This window comes from Cololabis saira, chromosome 24, assembly GCF_033807715.1.
Source record: "Cololabis saira isolate AMF1-May2022 chromosome 24, fColSai1.1, whole genome shotgun sequence".
NCBI classification, from domain to species: domain Eukaryota; kingdom Metazoa; phylum Chordata; class Actinopteri; order Beloniformes; family Belonidae; genus Cololabis; species Cololabis saira.
This window is the reverse complement of record NC_084610.1, coordinates 925,415-948,514: the sequence shown is the minus strand read 5'-3', so window position 1 is coordinate 948,514 and position 23,100 is coordinate 925,415. Positions and strand designations below refer to the sequence as shown.

The 23,100-nt window shown below is 46.2% G+C and overlaps 2 protein-coding genes across 2 annotated transcripts in view; both read left to right on the top strand.

Moving 5' to 3' along the window:
• LOC133425029 (kinesin heavy chain-like) overlaps positions 1-13,750 on the top strand; it is a 47,540-nt gene extending 33,790 nt beyond the window's left edge. Inside the window, exons 14-25 of the mRNA XM_061715679.1 lie at positions 4,753-4,905; positions 4,984-5,181; positions 5,994-6,111; positions 6,196-6,266; positions 6,340-6,461; positions 8,937-9,038; positions 9,125-9,185; positions 10,262-10,333; positions 10,404-10,508; positions 12,311-12,527; positions 12,618-12,753; positions 13,611-13,750. Coding sequence (XP_061571663.1) covers positions 4,753-4,905; positions 4,984-5,181; positions 5,994-6,111; positions 6,196-6,266; positions 6,340-6,461; positions 8,937-9,038; positions 9,125-9,185; positions 10,262-10,333; positions 10,404-10,508; positions 12,311-12,527; positions 12,618-12,703 — 1,305 coding nt within the window. The 3' untranslated portion in view covers positions 12,704-12,753; positions 13,611-13,750. The remainder of the gene's footprint in view (positions 1-4,752; positions 4,906-4,983; positions 5,182-5,993; positions 6,112-6,195; positions 6,267-6,339; positions 6,462-8,936; positions 9,039-9,124; positions 9,186-10,261; positions 10,334-10,403; positions 10,509-12,310; positions 12,528-12,617; positions 12,754-13,610) is intronic.
• LOC133425436 (tripartite motif-containing protein 16-like) lies at positions 13,671-21,152 on the top strand. Its single transcript, XM_061716290.1, has 3 exons — positions 13,671-13,760; positions 19,498-20,688; positions 20,802-21,152. Exons 1-3 carry the CDS (start codon positions 13,671-13,673, stop codon positions 21,150-21,152), a joined length of 1,632 nt encoding a protein of 543 aa, XP_061572274.1.
• Positions 21,153-23,100: the final 1,948 nt, after the last annotated feature.

Sequence of the window (23,100 nt, the reverse complement as noted above, 5' to 3'; positions counted from 1 at the left end):
ATCAAAACCACCTCCATAACACCACGAAGACGGCGCTCCATCTGTATTTACAGTGGGGCAAAAAAGTATTCAGTTAACCACCAGTTGTGCAAGTTCTCCCACTTAAAAAGATGAGAGAGGCCTGTAATTTTCATCATAGGTAACTTCAACTATGAGACCGATTGGGGGGAAAGAATCCAGGAAATCACATTGTAGGATTTTTAGTTGGTAAATTCCCGGGTAAAATAAGTATTTGGTCACCTACAAACAAGCAAGATTCGTGTCTTTCACAGACCTGTAACTTCTTCTTTAAGAGGCTCCTCTGTCCTCCGCTCGTTACCTGTATTAATGCAGCTGTTTTAACTGGTTATCAGTATAAAAGACACCTGTTTTAACTGGTTATCAGTATAAAAGACACCTGTCCACAACCTCAAACAGTCTCACTCTAAACTCCACTAAGGCCAAGACCAAAGAGCTGTCAAAGGACATGTATTTGAGTGAAAACCTCCTTCCATCAGCAGGGCATTGAAGATGAAACGTTGCTGGGTCTTTCAGCAGGACAATGATCCAAAAACATTGCCCAGGCAAACGAAGGAGCGGCTTCGTAAGAAACATTTCAAGGTCCTGGAGTGGCCTAGCCAGTCTCCAGATCTCAACCCCATAGGAAACCTTTTGAGGGAGTTGAAAGTCCGTGTTGCCCAGCGACAGCCCCAAAACATCACTGCTCTACAGTGATGTGCTAGTTACTGAAAAATAGTAACTACTTACCGTTACTAGTTACTTCATTAAAAAGTAATTCAGTTAGTAACTCAGTTACTTAGACCAAAAAGTAATGAGTTACTATGAAAAGTAACGTTTTAGTTACTTAAAAAAAAACATTATTTTAAACGCTCCCATTAATGCCCCATTGCCCCTCTAGCCTTCATTTCAGCAGGTACTGTATGGATTTGCTGTAGGATTTGTTGTAGGATTTGCTTCAATGTAGCCAGAAATAACGGAGTAACGCACCGTTTGGTAACGGTAATTGAGTTACTGAATTTAAAAAGTAATGCATTAGAGTATTAGTTACCGCCAAAACTAACGGCATTACTGTAACGCGTTACTAAATAACGCATTAGTCCCAACACTGCTGCTCTAGAGGAGATCTGCATGGAGGAAAGGGACAAAATACCAGCAACGGTGTGAGAAAACCTTGTGAAGACTTACAGAAAACATTTGACCTCTGTCATTGCCAACAACCTCACGCACAAGTGCGTGAGGTTGAGAGATACCGGCTAGAGATAGTCGGGCTCACCTCCACACAAAGCTTGGGCTCTGGAACCCAGGTCCTTGAAGGGGGCTGGACCCTCCACTACTCTGGAGTTTCCCAGGGTGAGAGGCGGCGGGCTGCTGTGGGCTTGGTTATAGCCCCCCAGCTCAGTCGCCATGTGTTGGAGTTCACCCCGGTGAACGAGAGGGTCGCTTCCCTGCGGCTTCGGGTCGGGGAAAGGTCTCTCACTGTTGTTTGTGCCTACGGGCTGAACAGCAGTGCAGAGTACCCGGCCTTCTTGGAGTCCCTGGGAGGGGTACTTGATAGTGCTCCAACTGGGGACTCCATTGTTCTACTGGGGGACTTCAACGCTCACATGGGCAATAACAGTGATACCTGGCCTCCCCGATCTGAACCCGAGCGGTGTTTTGTTGTTGGACTTCTGTGCTAGTCACAGTTTGTCCATAACGAACACCATGTTTGAGCATAAGGGTGTCCATCAGTGCACGTGGCACCAGGACACCCTAGGCCGGAGGTCAATGATCGACTTTGTTGTCGTTTCATCTGACCTTCGGCCGCATATCTTGGACACTCGGGTGAAGAGAGGGGCTGAGCTGTCAACTGATCACCACCTGGTGGTGAGTTGGATGCGCTGGCGGAGGAGGAGGTTGGACAGACCGGGCAGACCCAAACGGATTGTGGGAACGTCTGGCTGAGCCCTCTGTCAGGAACATCTTCAACTCCCACCTCCGGGAGAGCTTCTCTCAGATCCCGGGGGAGGCGGGGGACATTGAGTCTGAGTGGACCATGTTCTCTGCCTCCATTGTCGACGCGGCGGCTCGAAGTTGTGGTCGCAAGGTCTCCGGTACCTGTCGTGGCCCAATCCTAGAACCCGGTGGTGGACACCGGAAGTACAGGATGCTGTCAGACTGAAGAAAGAGTCCTATCGGGCTATGTTGGCCTGTGGGACTCCTGACGCAGTAGATGGGTACCGGCAGGCCAAGTGAGCCGCGGCTTGAGCGGTCCTGGAGGCAAAAACCCGGGTCTGGGAGGAGTTCGGGGAGGCCATGGAGGAAGACTTTCGGTCGGCCTCGAGGAAATTTTGGAGGACCGTTCGGCGCCTGAGAAGGGGGAAGCAGTACTCTGCCGGCACCGTTTATGGTGTGGGTGGGGAGCTGTTGACCTCGATTGGGGACATTGTTGGACGGTGGAAGGAATACTTCGAGGATCTCCTCAACCCGACTGACATGCCTTCCACTGAGGAAGCAGAGAGTGTGGACTCTGGGGCGTGCTCATCCATCACCCAAGCCGACGTAACTGAGGTGGTTCATAAGCTCCTCAGTGGCACCGGGGGTGGATGAGATTCGCCCTGAGTACCTCAAGTCTCTGGATGTCGTAGGGCTGTCTTGGTTGACACGCCTCTGCGACATCGCATGGAGGAAAGGGGACAGTACTGCTGGGGTGGCAAACCGGGGTGGTGGTCCCTCTGTTTAAAAAGGGGGACCGGAGAGTGTGTTCCAACTACAGGGGGATCACACTTCTCAGCCTCCACGGGAAAGTCTACGCCAGGGTACTGGAGAGGAGATTACGGCCGATGGTTGAACCTCGGATTCAGGAGAAACAATGCGGTTTTCGTCCCGGTCGTGGAACACTGGACCAGCTCTACACCCTCCGCAGGGTGCTCGAGGGTTCATGGGAATTTGCCCAACCAGTCTACATGTGTTTTGAGGATCTGGAGAAGGCATTTGACCGTGTCCCTCGTGCCATTCTGTGGGGGGTGCTCGGTGAGTATGGAGTCCGGGGCCCTCTATTAAGGGCTGTCCGGTCTGTATGATCGGAGTAGGAGTCTGGTTCGCATTGCCGGCAGTAAGTCAGACTTGTTCCCGGTGCATGTTGGACTCCGGCAGGGCTGCCCTTTGTCACCGGTCCTGTTCATAATTTTTATGGACAGGATTTCTAGGCGCAGCCAGGGGCCGGAGGGGATTAGAGATGAGTTTCCTCCGCAGGGTGGCTGGACGCTCCCTTAGAGATGAGTTTCCTCTCTTAGAGATAGGGTGAGGAGTTTGGTCAGCCGGGAGGAGCTCGGAGTCGAGCCGCTGCTCCTTCATATTGAGAGGAGTCAGCTGAGGTGGCTTGGGCATCTGTACCGGATCCTCCTGGACGCCTCCCTAGGGAGGTGTTCCAGGCATGTCCCGCCTCCCTATGGGAGGTGTTCCAGGCATGTCCCTCCTCCCTAGGGAGGAGTTCCAGGCATGTCCCTCCTCCCTAGGGAGGAGTTCCAGGCTTGTCCCTCCTCCCCAGGGAGGTGTTCCAGGCATGTCCCTCCTCCATAGGGAGGTGTTCCAGGCATGTCCCTCCTCCCTAGGAAGGTGTTCCAGGCATGTCCCTCCTCCCTAGGGAGGTGTTCCAGGCATGTCCCTCCTCCCTAGGGAGGTGTTCCAGGCATGTCCCTCCTCCTTAGGGAGGTGTTCCAGGCATGTCCATCCTCCCTAGGGAGGTGTTCCAGGCATGTCCCACCGGGATGAGTTCCAGGCATGGAAGTTCCAGGCATGTCCCACCGGGATGAGACCCCGGGGAAGATCCAGGACACGCTGGAGAGACTATGTCTCTCGGCTGGCCTGGGAACGCCTCGGACTCCCCTGGAAGAGCTGGAGGAAGAGCTGGAGGAAGAGCTGGAGGAAGTGTCTGGGGTGAGGGAAGTCTGGGACTCTCTGCTGAGGCTGCTGCCCCCGTGACCGAGAACCGATAAGCAGCGGACGATGGATGGATGCCAACAAAGTATTGAGATGAACTTTCGTTATTGACCAAATACTTATTTTCCACTATAATTTGCAAATTCATTTTTTAAAAATTAGACAATATGATTTTCTGGATTTAGTTTTTTCATTTTGTCTCTCATAATTGAGAAATACATGTGATGAAAATTACAGGCCTCTTTCATCTTTTTTAACCCTTGTGTTGTCTTCGGGTCAAGGAAGGAGGAAGGCAATAAGAGAGGAAGGAAGGAAGGAAGGAAGGAAGGAAGGAAGGAAGGAAGGAAGGAAGGAAGGAAGGAAGGAAGGAAGGAAGGGTGGGAGGGAGGGAGGGAGGGAGGGAGGAGGGAAGGGAGAAAGGAAGGAAGGGAGAAAAGAAGGAAGGAAGGAAAGAAGGAAGGAAGAGAGAAAAGAAAGCGGGAAGGGAGAAAAGAAGGAAGGAAGGAAAGAAGGGAAGAAAGAAGGAAGGAAGAGAGAAAAGAAAGCAGGAATGGAGAAAAGAAGGAAGGAAGGAAGGAAGGAAGGAAGGAAGGAAGGAAGGAAGGAAGGAAGGAAGGAAGGAAGGAAGGAAGGAAGGAAGGGTGAAAAGAGGAAGGGAGAAGGAAGGAGAGAGCAGGAGGAAAGAAGGAACAGGAGAACTAGATTTCCACCCAAAGACAGTACTAGGGTTACGTGGGAGAACTTGCACCATTGGTGTCTGACTACATACTTTTTCTCCCCCCTGAATGTCCGTTTGGAGCGGCAGCTTTACCAGGTGAGCTGTTCCTGCAGGTGCTGCTGTCGGTGGTGCAGCAGGAGCTGGGCCAGCTGCAGGAGCTGAACGGTCTGCAGAGGAAGAGGGCGGCCGAGGTCCTCAACCTGCTGCTGCGGGATCTCAACGACATCGGCGCCATCATCGGCACCAGCGACGTCAAGACGGCCACGGTGAGGAGCATTCGGGGCTCCGCCGCAGCTTTAGCCAGCGATGCAGAAGTCTAAACGTCTCCCTGCGTTCCCTCTCAGTCCTCCGAGGCGAAGGGGAACGGCTTCGCCGTGGAGGAGGAGTTCACCGTCGCTCGGCTCTACATCAGCAAGATGAAGTCCGAGGTGAAGTCCCTGGTGAACCGCAGCAAGCAGCTGGAGAGCGCTCAGGCCGACGCCCACCGCAAGATCCACGCCAACGAGAAGGAGCTGGCGTCCTGTCAGCTGCTCGTCTCCCAGGTAACCACACGCTCGGGGGGGGAGTTATGGCGCTTTTCCACTAGAACCTACTCGGCTCTACTCATCTCATCTCAACTCGACTCAACTCGCCCTGGTTTGTTTTCCACTACAATTCAGCACCTGGAGCAGAAGTAAGAGGTTGGGGTGAAGCTGCTGTGACGTAGTTGATTGTGTGATCTAAATGGAGAAGACAACAACACTAAAGATGTAGAACCTGGAAGAGATGATAGATGTGCTGCTGGGTCTGTGGCTTGTGTTCCATATCAAGTTAAAAAATGAGAGAAAATGAGAGAAGCTTCAAGCAGTGACGCTTTTTAATGTTTTTTAGTTTGTCTCTGCTGCTGAAAATTCAGCAGGAGCCGTGAGCAGCTATGAAGAGACAGAGCTCCTGATAGATCTGGTCGTTCATAATCACCGTCTAGATCCCTTTTTAATTCTCTCCTCAGCACCAGGTTTATGAACATCTGCACCTCAGAGTTGGATCATGAAACAGACTTTTGCTGCCATTGCCTGTTGGATAAAATGCCTGACTCAGACGTCTGACTCCAACCCCCCGACCAATCGGTGGTCTGTAGTGTGATGATGTCAGATACAGTCGACTCAGCAGCTTAGAACCTCGGCAGAGTAGAAACAGAAAAGTATTTACTCTAGTTAGACCCCTGGTGGAAAAGAACAAAACTGAGTGGAGCCGAGCCGAGTAGGTACTAGTGGAAAAGTTTCCTCTGACGAGGCCTCAAATATTAAGGTTTACTTTAAATAAAGGGGATTCAAATTGAGGTTGTGAGGGTCAAGCAGGTTTTCTCTCATGGCAGCACCAGGCCAAGATCAAGTCCCTGACGGACTACATGCAGAACATGGAGCAGAAGAAGAGACAGCTGGAGGAGAGTCAGGACGCTCTGACCGAAGAGCTGGCCAAGCTGCAGGCCCACGGTCCGAGCACGAGCACCGCACACGCTTCACGCTGTTTTATCACATCCACGACTGTTGAGATAACGCGAGATGATGTGTCCTCAGAGAAACGGCTGGAGGTGTCCGGGGAGCAGAAGGACGGCATCAGCCGGCTGGACGGAGACGAGGACATCAAGGTGAGCAGCCGGACTTGAAACCGTGACGCAGGGGGGTTTGTGCCTCTGACGCCAGCGCCGTGTCCTCCTGCAGAGCACGCTGGAGGAGCAGCTGCAGGAGCAGCTGGAGAGCCAGAGGGAAGCTCACCACAAGCAGCTCAGCCGGCTGCGCAGCGAGATCGACGACAAGCAGAGGATGCTGGACGAGCTCCGAGAGTGAGGACACGTCACACAAACTGCCTTTCCATGCATAAATAACCCTTTTAAAACCCCAATATTGGCAATAACCCGAATTTGCACGGCCATGTAAACACCAATAACCCCTTTGAATTAGGGCTGGGCGATATGGACCAAAAGTCATATCTCGATATTTTCTAGCTGAATGGCGATACTCGATATATATCGATATTTTTTCTGTGCCATAATTGGGGTTTCCCCCAAAGCATTATAGCATAGCATCTCTGTTAGCATCTCTGTTAGCATCTCTGTTAGCTTCATTTTTTCTGAGGCAAACCCTTAAAAAAACAGTCAGTTTTAATACAAAGCCTCGTGCCAAATGTCACACAGGTTCCTTTATTAAAGCGACACTACATAACTTTTCCACCTTAATATCATATTTCCAGAGTCATTGTGATGGAACATCAACTTCCAACAGGTTTAATGACACCTCTGTCATGGTCTGAGGGGTCTGTATCGCCTTCACTGGCACTATGTAACTTTGAGGAGCATGGTAGGAACCCTGCCACACTAAAAAACTACAAATCGTTACGACTTTGACTGCTTTACGGCATACGTCACTTACCCCTCCTTCCCGATTCGCAGTCGAGACGAAAATGGGCGGGGCTTGGAGCTCAGAGCTCCGCAGAACCTGTTGCTGCGTTGCTGCTGCAGCAGCTCCACACAACAGACGTGGGGAAAAGATCCTAATGGTTTAACTTTTCAACGGTTTCCTGCTCGGAGGCAGAACCACGCAGGCCAAGTATCTGATATAACAAAGTAAAAGAGTGAAAGAGTCGTCGGCTCGCTTTGGATCGCGGCTGTAACGACCAAACACACAGTAAAGCCTGATTTATGGTTCTGCGTTAAATCGACGCAGACCTACGGCGTAGGGTACGTGGCGACGCGCAACGTACGGTGCGTGTCGCCGCGTACCCTACGCCGTAGGCTCTGCGTCGATTTAACGCAGAACCATAAACAGCATTAAACCACAAACACTCACACAGACCGGGTCGGGTCAAAACACAGGTTTTATTCCCCACTTCTCCAGCTAAACCCAGTTGCTGGCCAGCTCTCTGCGGTGCAATTAACCCCAATCTTCAGATAAAACTAGTTTGTTGAGGAAAAAATATGAACTCTTATTTGTAGCTGCAGAGGAAAAAAATAATCTCACGAGGAAAACAAAAATAATCACGCCTCGGAGATTCTTCACCATAATATGGCAGTCAAAAAAAAAGAAAAGAGAAGTAAGAGGGATACAAAACATGTACTGTATGTTGTACTATTATACAAATTTATTGAAACACATGGGTCTTCAGTAGGGATATGGATCCAGACCGTTAATAATCATTATTTTCTCCATATACCGCTCCCTGGCTTCCTTGTTTAAGGTATCCCGGTAAATTCCAGTTCCTTTCCAGCAGTTTAACATCTTTTTTTTGCGTTCCTTCTGTTCACTTGGTGAAACAGAAAAGCGTCCCGTGTTCTCTCATCAAAACAAATGCAGCGACGGGACAGGAGTTTTCCGGCAGTACGCGCTGGTGCTCATGGGAAACGTAGTGTTCTTTCTGGAAAAACACTACCGATTTTGTCCACAAGATGCCGCCAAACTCAGAAAAGCTGAAAGTTACGTTGTGCTGCTTTAACAGAGGTCTGCACAATATCAAAATGTATAAAACAAATGAAATAAAAATAAACTGCCTGCATATATAGAATAAAAATGCTTCTTGAATAAAATAAAACAAATATCCCTTTCCTGCATAACACTTAAATTAAAATACACTGTGCAATTAATACAATGTAGACAGTAACAGGCAGACTTTTCCACTGAGGTTGACAGTTGTGCAAATAACAAAACATTTGTGCAAATCTCAAATAAAACATTCAAGTCAATTTGTCACAAAATAAGCTATATCAAAATCATAAAATTATTATTATTATTATTATTTTTTAAATCGATATAAACGATATTGTCTCGTACCATATCGCGGAATATCCCCATCAAACGGAACAGGAATTTGTTTTCTGCTCATGCTCTGTTCACAAGGAATCCTGGTCTTTTGAGTCCAGGAAGTTCTTATAAACACGGAGAAACCAAGACCAGGAGGAGACTAATCACTTCATAAATGTAATGAAGGATATGAACATTTCTGCATTTGTAGACGGTAGAAAGTACCGGGATAGAAGATTTACAAGAAGGTGAGAGAAAAGTTGCGCGAAGCAGCATTTGTTTTGAATTTGGATACAGGAAGAAGCAGAAATGACGGGAATTGCGTCATGACGTTCTCTGTGCGTCGCTGGTTTGATCCAGATATCCTGAATGATTAATTACCATGTGAACGGAATATTCCCAATGTTTCAGTAACCGGAATATTAGCAATAACCCGAACTTTGACTGCATGTAAACATAGTCACAGACAACTGTAGCCGTGATTCAGAGATCTGTACGCGGTAAACGGCTGCTTTCTGTCCCAGTCTGAACCAGGGTCTGCTGCTGGAGCAGGAGAGGCTCGCCGCCGACTACGACAAGCTGAAGGCCGAAGAGCAGGAGAAGGATGCAAACCTGCACAAGCTCACGTAGGAACCAGGGAACACAGATGCATCATGGGGGGACCGCAGCCGACACGTCATCCTTTATTTTACCAGCGGTTTTCTGTCTCCAGAGTCCTGAATGAGCAGCGGGAGCAGGCCAGGGACGACCTGAAGGGTCTGGAGGAGACGGTGGTGAGATAAACCACTTCATCTTTTGTGAACCTTTTTTTTTTCTAAATTACTTGAAATTCTTTTTGAACGATGATGGCGATCAATGAAATGAATGCTTTCACTTCAGAAGAAAAGATATTGATCACTTGTGGAAGTGAAAGGGTTTTTTAAAACCATTTAATCCCGTGGGTGCTGGGGGAGGGACGCTGCAGCACCTCCTACTGGCAGAACGGTGAAACTACAAGACAAAAGTAATCAACTAAAATACAGATTCAGGTTCAGACTTTATTAATCCCTTTAAGAGGTTCCCTCAGGGAAATTGACATCTCCATCTCACACACACAACACTGTCATTTACACATCAAACACCCCAAAAGCCAAACACCCATATAAAGATAAAAGGATAAGAAAATTTAAAATAAAGATAAAAGTAAAAGGTAAAAACAAAAATAAAATATTGATTAAGAAGCATAAACGGCCATTAAAAGAGGCTTGTTCATGCACCTGAAATAAATCACATTTGTGAATTAAAGGAGCATGAGGCTCCTTTTAAGAAATGAGACTCTCTAGCCGCTAGAGTCTAGCGCCACCCTTCGCCACGATGGCCGTCGGGGGTACTGCAACCAACAGCGAAGTCGGCACGGGAGAACGGGGAGAACGCGCATGCAGCGTCATGTGACGTCACATCCGCAGGACAGCGCGGGAAATTCCGGGCACAATTGCAGCACATTTTGCAGCACACAGCCTGTTCAAGGCAACGGAGAAATACGCTAGAGGGCTCATTATTTTTGGTTTGGAACGCTTCGTCTGACATTATTACTAGAAAACTTAAAACGTATACACATTTTTTTCATAAATCCTGCCTCATGCTCCTTTAATCTCACAATTTATGAGACAATTTAAGGTTTTTCTCTCAAGTTGACCAAAGGTCCTGAGGTCTTGATAACCTGAGGTTAATTTCTGATCCAAGTGCCACGAAAAACCCCTGGTTTTAGTTTGAGGGTGGAGTCAGGATCATAACCCCACTCCTTTTATGGGGTGTGCCTCTTTTGATTTTCTTGTCGTCCCCTTTTTTAAATGGTACCTTGTCCTTTCAGGCCAGAGAGCTGCAGACTCTGCACAACCTGCGCAAACTCTTCGTTCAGGACCTCACCACCCGAGTCAAAAAGGTACGTCCCCCGGTCGCTGGCGTGGTCGGCCGCTAGTCCACCGTCTCCTGAACCCGTTGTCCTGTTTCAGAGCGCGGAGCTGGACTGCGAGGAGGGGCTCGGCAACATCGCCCAGAAACAGAAGATCTCCTTCCTGGAGAACAACCTGGAGCAGCTCACCAAAGTCCACAAGCAGGTAAAGGAGAAACCCACGACCTCGCGTAGCAGAAGTCCGGCGCTCCAACCAGAATCAGAAATATCGCCGATATCTGACATCGCCGAAATATTTAATTATATAATTAAATATATAATGCAATATTGTAGATGAATAAAAACAAGACTAAAATGTAGATTACAAAATAAAAACTGCTAAAATTCTTCATTTTCGTTGACCAAAACGAGACGAAATGTTCTACCAAAGATCCTTAATGTCCATGTTTTCAGTAGTTTCTCTGGTTTAATGTCCATGTTTTCAGTAGTTTCTCTGGTTTAATGTCCATGTTTTCAGTAGTTTCTCTGGTTTAGTTCTGCTGGGTGACGTTAGTCCTCCATCAGTCGCTGCAGCGGGGAATCAGATCCAGAAGATGCAGCTGCAGGTTAGAGGCTGATGCCGTTAACGCAGAGCTCTAGGTTCACGTCCATTAAAATCAAAGTTACAGAGAGAAACTGTTGGGTCCCAAATCAACATAACATAAACAAGGAAAGACACAGAGGCTGTTATAATGATTTTTAAGGCCTTCTGCAGAAGGGAAGCAAAGTCGGAGCTTGCAGAGCAACATGGCCCTCTCGGCTGCTCTTGACAAATGCTTCGCTGGCTCCTCCTTTGCATCAGCTTTTATTGAGAAACTTTGACAGGAACATTACCATATTAAGAACAGTTAATGGACAATGGGAGGAGACAGATGGAGAAACAGACATCGGGGTTAAAAGGGTCACACATGTGACATTTTCAGTTAAAGAGGCTTGGTATGAAGAAACAAACAGACATCTTTAGCTTAAAGTCTTTTAAAAGAACACAAAGGTCAAGGGGTCAAATGCCTTCCTGGACAAAAACAGGAACTTCATGGGGGTCTTTAACAGATGGTCCAGGCTAACAATGAGACAGTTGTGGGACAGTCGACCCCCCTGACAGAACTCAGGAAGGGCTGCCCTGTCATCTGGTAACATGTGATAGTTTCATGAGGACTAACTAGTTCAGAAGTTTGATTAACTTCACAAAACGCGGGGATCTGCTCTGGGGCTGGAGAAGAAGAAGATCCATCTTTGGATTCACGAAAGAAAAGAAAACCCAATGTGTCGTCGGAAAAGAAAAGGACGGGGAGAAATGCGGAAAAATAAATATGTTGTAAACTCAAATTAGAGTCTTCTGTATCTGGGATGAATGTATTCATTCAGATAACCTTGTTTGAATTGGCTAAATACAATCTTTGACTAAAACTAGACTAAAATGGTCCTGGATAATTCTGACTAAAATGCTCAGACTTTTAGTCGACTGAAACTTGAAACGACTAAAAGGAGACTGAACGTGACTAAAACTACAATGATAGCTTGACCCAAAGACTAGACTAAAACTAAAATCGAAGCAGGCTGACAAAACAACACTCTTTACTTAGTATTTACTAAGTATTTACTTAGAATTTACTTACTTTCAGAACTGCAGCACACTCCAACAAAAGTTGCTATGCCGGGAAAGGCTTTAAAGTATCAAAACAATGAAGGATTAGGAGGAATGTGAACGTTTTTTAACCAGTCAAGGAATCTGGAGGAATGTCTGTGTGTAAAGGTGGAGAGATTCAATCTAACCATCAAGACCCATCATGCATCAGCATGGACATGATGACCGTAGAGATGCGGGTTTAAAGCTTACTGTGGGGGAAATAAGGCTTGTGTTGACCTTGTTCATGAAGCGAGAGCGACGTCTTTGGACGCTGGTCTGTCGTGGGTAGAGGAGTGGTGTGAGATAAAAAGGTGTCCGTTGTTTCCTGTCCTCTCCCCCAGCTGGCCCGAGACAACGCCGACCTCCGTTGCGAGCTGCCCAAGCTGGAGAAGCGTCTGCGGGCCACGGCAGAGCGGGTCAAGGCTCTGGAGAACGCCCTGAAGGAGGCCAAGGAGAGCGCCCGGAGGGACCGCAAGCGCTACCAGCAGGAGGTGGACCGCATCAAGGAGGCGGTGCGGGCCAAGAACATGGCCCGGAGGGGCTACTCGGCACAGATCGGTGAGGTTCATAAGGAATATCTGGGCAGAGATCTGACCTGCTTTTATGAATATCTTGTACTGAACAACTGTTTTCTTTTGCTGCTCCCAGCGAAGCCCGTCAGGCCGGGCCATCATCCCCTGTCGTCGCCCATCTGCGGCTCGGCCAGAGCCGGAGCCGTCTACACACACAACTGAACACACAACTGAACACACAACTGAACACACTGCAAGTAACAAGTAACCCTGTGAGTGAAAACATCTGTTTGTGTTAACCCTTGCACTGTCTTTGGGTCAAAATGACCTTCTCCTTCCTCCTGCTCTCTCCTTCCTTCTTCCCTTCCTCTTTTCTCTCTTCCTTCCTTCCTTCCTTCCTTCCTTCCTTCCTTCTTCCCTTCCTCTTTTCTCCCTTCCTTCCTTCCTTCCTTCCTTCCTTCCTTCCTTCCTTCCTTCCTTCCTTCCTTCCTTCCTTCCTTCCTTCCTTCCTTATTTTTTCCCTTCCTTCCTTCCTTCCTTCCTTCCTTCCTTCCTTCCTTATTTTTTCCCTTCCTTCCTTCTCCCTTCCTTCTTTCCTCCTGCTCTCTCCTTCCTTCCTTCCTTCCTTCCTTCCTTCCTTCCTTATTTTTTCCCTTCCTTCCTTCTCCCTTCCTTCTTTCCTCCTGCTCTCTCCTTCCTTCTTCCCTTCCTTCCTTCCTTCTTTCCTTCCTTCCTCCCTTACTCCTTGCTTCCTCCTTCCTTTCTTCCTTCCTTCCTTCCTTCCTTCCTTCCTCCCTTACTCCTTGCTTCCTTCCTTTCTCCCTTCCTTTCTTCCTTATTTTTTCCCTTCCTTCTTTCCTCCTGCTCTCTCCTTCCTTCTTCCCTTCCTCTTTTCTTCTTTCCTTGTTTCCTTCCTTCCTTTCACCCTTCCTTCTGTCCTTCTTTCCTTCTTTTCTTTATTCCTTCCATCCTTCTTTCCTCCCTTCTTCCCTTCCTCCTTCCTTGACCCGAAGACAGCACAAGGGTTGAAGACGATAAGATCAATAAATGTATTATTTATGATTAAATGAACATAATCTGCAGGAAAAATGAAAGTTTGAAAGTGTGATTAAAACGTCCCTGTGTGCAGACCATAAACGCCTCGCTGCATGCCGGGATCCACCAGCCCCGCCCTCCTGCTGGAGCACCAATGGGAAGCCTTCACCACGACCGCCATCACACCGTAACCACGGAGACGGACGTCTTCGCCACCGACATCATCAGCGCTGAGTTTTCTGTCGTACTTATACAACAGTTTCTGTTTGAGGTGAACTGGAGGCGCCGGTGACCAGAAACATCTGTAAAATGCTCGTTCAGTTTGGTGTCTAGTGGAATATTCTCTCTCTCATCCGTCCCGGCCGGAGACGGGCGGCTCCGGCTCCACCCGGGTCCAGATTGGGTGTTTAAGATCAGAGGGGTGTTGGTTGAAGCTTGTGTCCACGCCGACGCCTCAAAACCACGATCCCATCTCCCCGACTGACCGTTCACCGCCACACGCACGCACGTCCTCATGCTTCACGACCCACAGGGTTGCCACGGTAACCTGCGTCCACAGGAGAGCTGTAATCACTAAACTGGAGGTTGCTGGACTGGCTCGGCTCGGGCTGCCAGCGCCAGAGACCGTTCGGCACCGCTTGTATAATCTGGCCGATGTGCGACCCGGGGCGTAACCCCAGGGCTACAACCGGGCTACGACCGGGCCACGTCTGTGTCTGCGGACAGACGGCAGCCGATGGAGGATTCCTCCGTCGTAACGGGCTGGCTGTGCAAACACAACCAAGGTCCCAGTTTGATGAGCTGATTCGTCCGACAGACATGTATTTGGGCTAAACTTCAGAAATAAACAACTGCTGACTAGGAATGGGCGATATTTTACTGTTCACGATAAACCGTCAAAAAAATTCCCCATAGTAAGAATTTGTATCTCACGGTTTGATGAAGTTTTTGTGTAAAACTGATTTATGGTTCTGCGTTAAATCCACGCACAACGTACGTGAAGGAAGGAAGGAAGGAAGGAAGGAAGGAAGGAAGGAAGGAAGGAAGGAAGGAAGGAAGGAAGGAAGGAAGGAAGGAAGGAAGGAAGGAAGGAAGGAAGGAAGGAAGGAAGGAAGGAAGGAAGAGAGAAAAGAGGAAGGGAAGAAGGAAGGAGAGAGCAGGAGGAAAGAAGGAAGGAAGGGAAAAAAGAAGGAAGGAAGGAAGGAAATGAGCCTGAAAGAAAGAAAGAAAGAAAGAAAGAAAGAAGAAAGAAAGAAAGAAAGAAAGAAAGAAAGAAAGAAAGAAAGAAAGAAAGAAAGAAAGAAAGAAAGAAAGAAAGAAAGAAGGATAAATTCCCGTTGATAGAGGTTTTTGTGTAACAAACATGGCGGATCTGAGAGAGAGATAGATTTATAGTTAAAAAGGATGGAGTTGAATTGATATTTTTTTATGGTCATTTTTATCGTTATCGGGATAAATGCCAGAAATGATCGTGATACATTTTTTAGTCCCATACCGCCCATCCCTAGTGCTGATGGTTCTCAGCTGTTAACGATCCAAACCTGCATGCGTTTCCACGGCGACGGTATTTTGTTGTCACTTGCAGACGAGTCCATCGTAAACTGCCGATGCTGAATTTGACTGGAATTGATTTAAATTTGATTGGGTGATAAAATGAAGTGATTTCTGCATTTTTCCGGCCAGATTGAGAGACACGAACGAGCCGACAGTGGAGTTAAACATTTATGAGCCTTCTGTGCAGCTGCGACTGTTTTCAGCTACCAACACCTTAAAGGTGGGGTAGCTGATTCTGGAAATCCAGCCAATCCCCGACAGGAGGGTCCCTGCTCGCGTTGAGACGTGTCTTCTTGGGGAACACCTTTCTTTCTTTCTTTCTTTCTTTCTTTCTTTCTTTCTTTCTTTCTTTCTTTCTTTCTTTCTTTCTTTCTTTCTTTCTTTCTTTCTTTCTTTCTTTCTTTCTTTCTTTCTTTCTTTCTTTCTTTCTTTCTTTCTTTCTTTCTTTCTTTCTTTCTTTCTTTCTTGTAGCTTTGAATAAATATCTAACTTCTTGGTCTCCTACTGGTCAAAATTGAATAAATGCAAGATTAAATTTTGAGATAGAATTATGACTTAAGTTAAATTTATGAGATAATACATAAAAATGATTAAATGATCAATTAAAATGATAAGATAGTGAACTATAGTTATCAGCAAGTCAAGAATATGAAATATTAAATCAGAACAATAAGATAAGAGTAAATTATAGTTTTGAATATGCCAAAAATATAAAATAGAGGTGAGGAAGAGGAAGAGGAAGAGGAAGGCAAACTCTCCAACCAGATGAACCAACTCTCGGTTTTAGACGCGTTTGGATTTTTACTTCTTCAGAAAAGTCCAAAACATTTTGAGAACCAGCCTGAAGTCGGTTTCTGTCTGTCCATGTTGACCCGCGACGGACGGAGGGACGGACGGACTGACAGACAGAGAGAGGGAGGAGCTAGCTCTCCACGTATCGTTCCAACGTGAAAAGTCATCCAGAAATCGCGTACCCTGCCTTTAAAAGAAAACTTCTCTGCGCAGCCAACGATGCCCTGCTGCTTGAAACGCTTCAGCTGATTTGAGTTTTAGGTTTAATCACCTAACTCGGAGGACTCGGAGGAAGCCTGGCTTTGTTGAACTCTGACACACCCCTCTGCTCTTCAGCAACCATATTACACTAATCAATCCTTCTAAAGATTTCCATTTATGTCTACTTCCAGGTAACTACTTCAGCTTTTCAAAAACAATCCAAAATTGTAGCGTTCATTTCTTTTTTTAACGTTATTTCCTATCTAAGGATGTTGAATGTGAGATCCGTGACCTCCACGCGACACTGACCATCAACCAATCAGATGCTCCCTGGACAACGACGGGTTTTTGTTTTTTTAAACTTAAATGTTCACATGTTTATGATCAGCCAGCCGGACGCAGGATGTTTGTTTCTGTCAGGCCAAATACAGAACGTAGATGGATCTGTTTCGATGTTTCAAGCCCCTCTGACAGGGTGAAAAGTCTGTTTTTCACTTTGTGCCTTTTAGAAATCAGAAATGACCCCAAACAGACTGAGTGATAATATTTCCCCCGTTCTAACATGATGATAGTCAGTGAGGCTTGTAGAGATGTTGCTTTCCTCCCGGCTGCCAGATGAGCATGTCCTCAAATGTGTATCTTATTAATATTTGGTGATGGATGACACGTAGGTAGCGTTGGTGCATGGACTGCAGCTTGTGTTAAAGGCATGCTCAGGGAGAACGGTTCGCATTCATGATGCATTTTCCTCATCAACGTGTTTTCAGTTTCTCTTTGACCTCCTGGTTTCTGTTGGCTGAATATACTTGCAAATAAAGATATATATCTATATATATTTACTGTATATCTATTAAAACTGAATTCTTTGTCAAAGTAAAATCAAAACCACAACATCCAGATGTCTCGTCTCCATATGATTTTTAATATCCACGTAAGTGTTCCTGTTCGTTCTCACAGACATTTGTAAATAAGTTATTCTTTATGCTGATGGAGTTGTGAATGCAAAAGTTATATTTTCTAAAAGGGTAACTTCAGGAAAGACGAGGATCAATCATGTTCCTTTTGTAAAGGAACTATGAATAATTTATTACGGTTGGCATAAAATGAGAAGTAGGTTATAGAGACTCCATAGATTATAGCTAGAAAAACATAAAAGGGTCAAAATAAAATGAGAAAAAAGTGCCAAACATTTGTTTTTTTATGTTATTTCAGTGGATATCAGCAGATCTTTGGACATAAATGAATCTGAAGTTATTTGTCAAAAGAAACGAGCGTTTTCTTGTGAGGTTGCAGTTCCTCCTGCGGCCACTAGGCGGAGATGATGCTCCTTTGAGCTGGTTGCTCAGCTGATTAAACCAGTCTGGAGTTTTACCTGCACAGGTGTCGGAGGAGCAGCAACATTCAGGTAACTGCACTTCCACCTCCAGCTCGGAATCGGAACCTAAACACGCTGTAAATGTGGAGTTGAAGTTATTTTATGGCTGAATGACCAGAGACGGAGAAGGTGACGTCATGCTGTGTTGAGTGTCAGGACGTTGCCATGGCAACCTCTAAAATACAAAAGTTTGGACACCCCTTCTCATTCAAACAAATGGGGAAGTGTGTCCAAACTTTTGGTCTGTACTGTAATAAGTATTAATGTGCTAAAACATAAGAACTCACCAAAGTTTAGATTAAGATAACCTTTTAATGAGACTGGTCATTAAAAGAAAATAATCAATATAATAATCTGTTAATCATTTCAAATGTCATGCAGTTTCCTGCATTAAAGCAAAAAAGTATGGAAAAACATTTAAATCCAGAATGATGGAAGCAATAATAACAAATTTCTTTCTTTCTTTCTTTCTTTCTTTCTTTCTTTCTTTCTTTCTTTCTTTCTTTCTTTCTTTCTTTCTTTCTTTCTTTCTTTCTTTCTTTCTTTCTTTCTTTCTTTCTTTCTTTCTTGTAGCTTTGAATAAATATCTAACTTCTTGGTCTCCTACTGGGTCAAAATTGAATAAATGCAAGATTACATTTTGAGATAGAACTATGACTTAAGTTAAATTTATGAGATAATACATAAAATGATTAAATGATCAATTAAAATGATAAGATAGTGAACTATAGTTATCAGCAAGTCAAGAATATGAAGTATTAAATCAGAACAATAAGATAAGAGTAAATTATAGTTTTGAATATGCCAAAAATATAAAATGGAGGTGAGGAAGACGAAGAGGAAGAGGAAGGCAAACTCTCCAACCAGATGAACCAACTCTTGGTTAACGTTTCCTGAGCGACGTGCTGCATCTTACAGAAACCAGGAGATTTCCTTTTCTCTGCAGATGAGCGGAGAGTTTCCAGATGAGGACTGACGGCCCCGCCCCGCTCCAGAGCTGGTTCAAGTCCTCCATCTCTCAGTTTTACCTTCAATTTCTCTCTGAAAGAGAAGGTAAAACTCGTGTGAGTTGAATCCTCGACCCCAGGACTCCCAGCTCTTCTTCTTCTTTGGTTTCAGGCGGTGGACTTAAAAACTGAATCCATCATAAGTTGTGGCTCCACCACTCAGACCCAGATCCTCCCAGGGATTGAACTTGTATCCTCTGACTCCCCGGGCAGCTCTCTGACACCCTGAGCTCCTTTTAAGCCTCAAACGTTAAATCTGTCAGCGACTCAGAAGGATCCAGATCGCTACGACGGGCGACTCGGTCCTTGGTCACCGTTACGCTCAAAGGCCTGAATCAAAGCAGCCAGACTTCGGTTTCTGTCCTGAAAGACGTTTCATCGTCCGTCCAGGAAGCATCCAACTGACGCCGTTTTCCTGCTTGGAGGTCAAACGTCTTCAACACCAAACCAGAGGAAGCCTTGTTGCATTAATTGCAGGTAAACCGTTGTTGTTCAAACCATTAATCGGGCCATTATTTTCATCTGGTTTCATCTGTAAACGCTACATGAAGTCTCTGTTCATGTGAAATTTATAAGAATTATAAACTATAAAATAATCCATCTGTCTAAAATGAAACCTAAGTTGCATTTTTGTGTTTTTATTTCTGACTAAATACAAGTTGAGGTAAAAAGAGGTTTCCTAAAGAGGTTTCCTTGTACACTGGAGTCTGATATAAAAGGGTTAAATCCAGAGTTGGCCCTCTTCCTGGAATCTGGTGCTGAAGAACCTCCCTCTTCTTCCTGCTGTCAGACCAGCAGATGCAGTCGGACCAGTTTCCTGGTTCCCTCCCCTGCAGATCTGCAGGTGGAAGGCGGGTCTGAACAACACGAGCTGAACAGTGAGAGCTGACAGCCTCCTACTCTGCACAGACGCATGATTTGTAGATCAGCGCTCAGACTAGTTTCAGCTTTGAGGAAGTGAAACTGTCTCAGTCTCAGTTACCGAGAGGTGAAATGGCGCAGAAAGGAGATCAGCTTGACCGGGAAACCTTTTCTTGTTCCATCTGTTGGAGGTTTTAAAGGATCCGGTGACTATTCCCTGTGGACACAGTTACTGTATGAACTGTATTAAATCCTACTGGGATGAAGGAGAGAAGAAACTCCCCAGCTGTCCTCAGTGTAGAGAGACTTTCACCACGAGGCCTGCGCTGGTGAAAAACACCATGTTAGCAGCTTTATTGGAGCAGCTGAAGAAGACGGGACTCCAAGCTGCTCCTGCTGATCACTGCTATGCTGGACCTGAAGATGTGGCCTGTGATGCTTGCTCTGGGAGGAAACTGAAAGCCATCAAGTCCTGTTTGGTCTGTCTGGTCTCTTACTGCGACAAACACCTTCAACCTCATCATGATGTGGCTCAATTAAGGAAACACAAGCTGGTGGATCCCTCCAAGAACCTGCAGGACAACATCTGCCCCCGTCATGACGAGGTGAGGAAGATGTTCTGTCGTACTGATCAGAAGTGTATCTGTTATCTCTGCTCTGTGGATGAACATAAAGGCCACGACACAGTCTCAGCTGCAGCAGAAAGGACGGAGAGGCAGAGAGAGATGGAGGTGAGACGACAACAAATCCAGCAGGAGATCCAGGACAGAGAGAAAGATGTGAAGCTGCTTCAGCAGGAGGTGGAGGCCATCAATCAGTCTGCTGATGGAACAGTGGAGGACAGTGAGGAGATCTTCACTGAGCTGATCTCTCTCCTCCAGAAGAGAAGCTCTGAGGTGAAGCAGCAGATCAGATCCCAGCAGGAAACTGAAGTGAGGAGAGTCAGAGAGCTGGAGGAGAAGCTGCAGCAGGAGATCAGTGACCTGAAGAGGAGAGACGCTGAGATGAAGCAGCTCTCAGACACCGAGGACAACAACCAGTTCCTCCACAGCTATCCCTCACTGTCCCCACTCAGTGAGTCCACACACTCCTCCAGCATCACCATCCGTCCTGTCACACACTCCTCCAGCATCAGCATTCGTCCTCTCACCTACTTTCAGGATGTGACAGCAGCTGTGTCAGAGGTCAGAGGTCGACTACAGGACATCCTGAGAGACATGTGGACAAACGTCTCACTGGCCGTCGCTGAGGTGGATGTTTTACTGTCAGATTCACAATCAGAACCAACGAGCAGAGCTGGATTCTTGAAGTATTCATGTGAAATAACTCTGGATCCAAACACAGTATACACACAGCTGTTACTGTCAGAGGAGAACAGAAAGGTGACTTTTATGAACCAACATCAGTCTTATTCTAGTCATCCAGACAGATTCACTACATGGTGTCAGGTCCTGAGTAGAGAGAGTCCTGACTGGACGTCATTACTGGGAGGGAGATGACAGCAGGTGGAGTTTATGTAGCAGTTTCATACAAGAATATCAGCAGATCAGGGGGGTGGTGGTCGGAAAGTGAATTTGGATGTAATGACAAATCTTGGTCACTATGGTGTTACTCAGACGGATATGAATTTAGTTACAACAGCATCACAACCTCCATCTCAGGTCCTCAGAGCTCCAGAATAGGAGTTTACCTGGATCACAGAGCAGGAGTTCTGTCCTTCTACAGCATCTCTGGAACCATGACCCTCCTCCACAGAGTCCAGACCTCCTTCACTCAGCCGCTCCACGCTGGAGTTCGGGTTAATAACGGTCCTGGAGAATCAGCTGAGTTCTGTAAACTCAAGTAGAACGTGTTTCCTTTTCATGTTTTCATCTCAGTTTTTATTGATTTTGTTTCCTTCTCAGAGACGAACGTCTCAAACTCTGATGGATGGAGGGATGTTGTTGTTCTATAAGTTGATGTTTTGTTGCTGTTTCCTCTTTTGGAGGTGGAAGTCGTTCTTTTGTAGCTTCACCTGGGAAATATTCATGTTATTAACATCTTCTATGTTGGTATAAAAACCAAGAAATAATCTGTGTTGTAATTGTTGTTCACTGTTAGTTTGGATGTGTTTCTAGGTTGTATTTCTCTTTTCTTCTCCTCTTTTTCTTCTTCTGAGATCTGCACGGTTCTTGTTTAACGCTGCAGAGGTCAAAGTTCATGAAATGGTGACAGATGTTTGTTCTGTCTCTGACTTGTTGATGGTTGTTTGTTGACGTGTGAGAGAGGCTTTGTACATGACAGAAATAAACCGCCACGCTTTAAAGAAACTCCAGCACGTCCCAACGGCTCTTTATTTGCACCGCGGAGACGAGAAGAAACTCATTTGAACAAAAACGCTGACTATAGATTAAGTATTTCTGAGTTTCATTTTCCAGACACGAGCACAAAGTTAATGATTTTCAGAAATGTTACTGACCAACAGCAAAGCACTCCAGCTTGGGTCCAAACTGATAATAAGGTAATAAACGGAGCAGCGGGTTCAAACTACCTCAATGCTGAACTTTAAACAAGTGCAGGCCCACATGATTCCCTTTGAGAAGCGTAAATTTAGGGTGGAACCTGCAACCCTGGTGGGGCAGGAGATGAGGCTCATCAGCCAGGAGGTGGAGGTTGGACTTTGTGTGGTCCTGAAAGACCGGAGTGGAGCGCTGCCCCGGAGGACCACAGGAGCTTCATTATCACGACTCACCAGACTCTCCTCCATGTGAGTGAAGGTCCTGGTTCACCAGACTCTCCTCCAGGTGAGTGTTCTGGTCCTGGTTCACCAGACTCTCCTCCATGTGAGTGAAGGTCCTGGTTCACCAGACTCTCCTCCAGGTGAGTGTTCTGGTCCTGGTTCACCAGACTCTCCTCCAGGTGAGTGATGGTCCTGGTTCACCAGACTCTCCTCCAGGTGAGTGATGGTCCTGGTTCACCAGACTCTCCTCCAGGTGAGTGATGGTCCTGGTTCACCAGACTCTCCTCCAGGTGAGTGAAGGTCCTGGTTCACCAGACTCTCCTCCAGGTGAGTGTTCTGGTCCTGGTTCCCCAGACTCTCCTCCAGGTGAGTGATGGTCCTGGTTCACCAGACTTTCCTCCTCCAGGTGAGTGATGGTCCTGGTTCACCAGACTCTCCTCCAGGTGAGTGATGGTCCTGGTTCACCAGACTCTCCTCCAGGTGAGTGAAGGTCCTGGTTCACCAGACTCTCCTCCAGGTGAGTGTTCTGGTCCTGGTTCACCAGACTCTCCTCCAGGTGAGGAGGAGGAACTTTTTGAGTATGACGGCAGAGTTTTGAGTTGGGACCAAATATCTGAGCGTGACATTTGGGGATAAAACCTTGTAATATTCCCTCATACAGTTCTCTTCAAACACTTTAACTGGACGTGTGAAGGTTCGTCACAGTGTTGAACGCTGGTGAAAACAGCTACATCAGATTTGCAGGAAAAATATGCACATGAGACAGAAATGTATGGAAATGAACTGAGAATAAAAATACGGGATCTGAAAGTAGAAATAGTGATCTGGGACGTCTTTCTCAGAAATGTGACTAATTCACAGTTTTATCAAACTAATAACTTTAACTTCAACATTTTGACTTACTTTTACAATTTTTACTTTGTCAGTCTCATAACTTTTTCAATTTTATGGTCTTAACTTATTCATAACTATAATTAGCTCATCATTTTTAATTTCTTAATTAATTTTTTAAAGTTTTACTTAAAGCTCATCATTTTGCCCATCTGTTTCATATCTGTTGTTCACCCTCATGTTT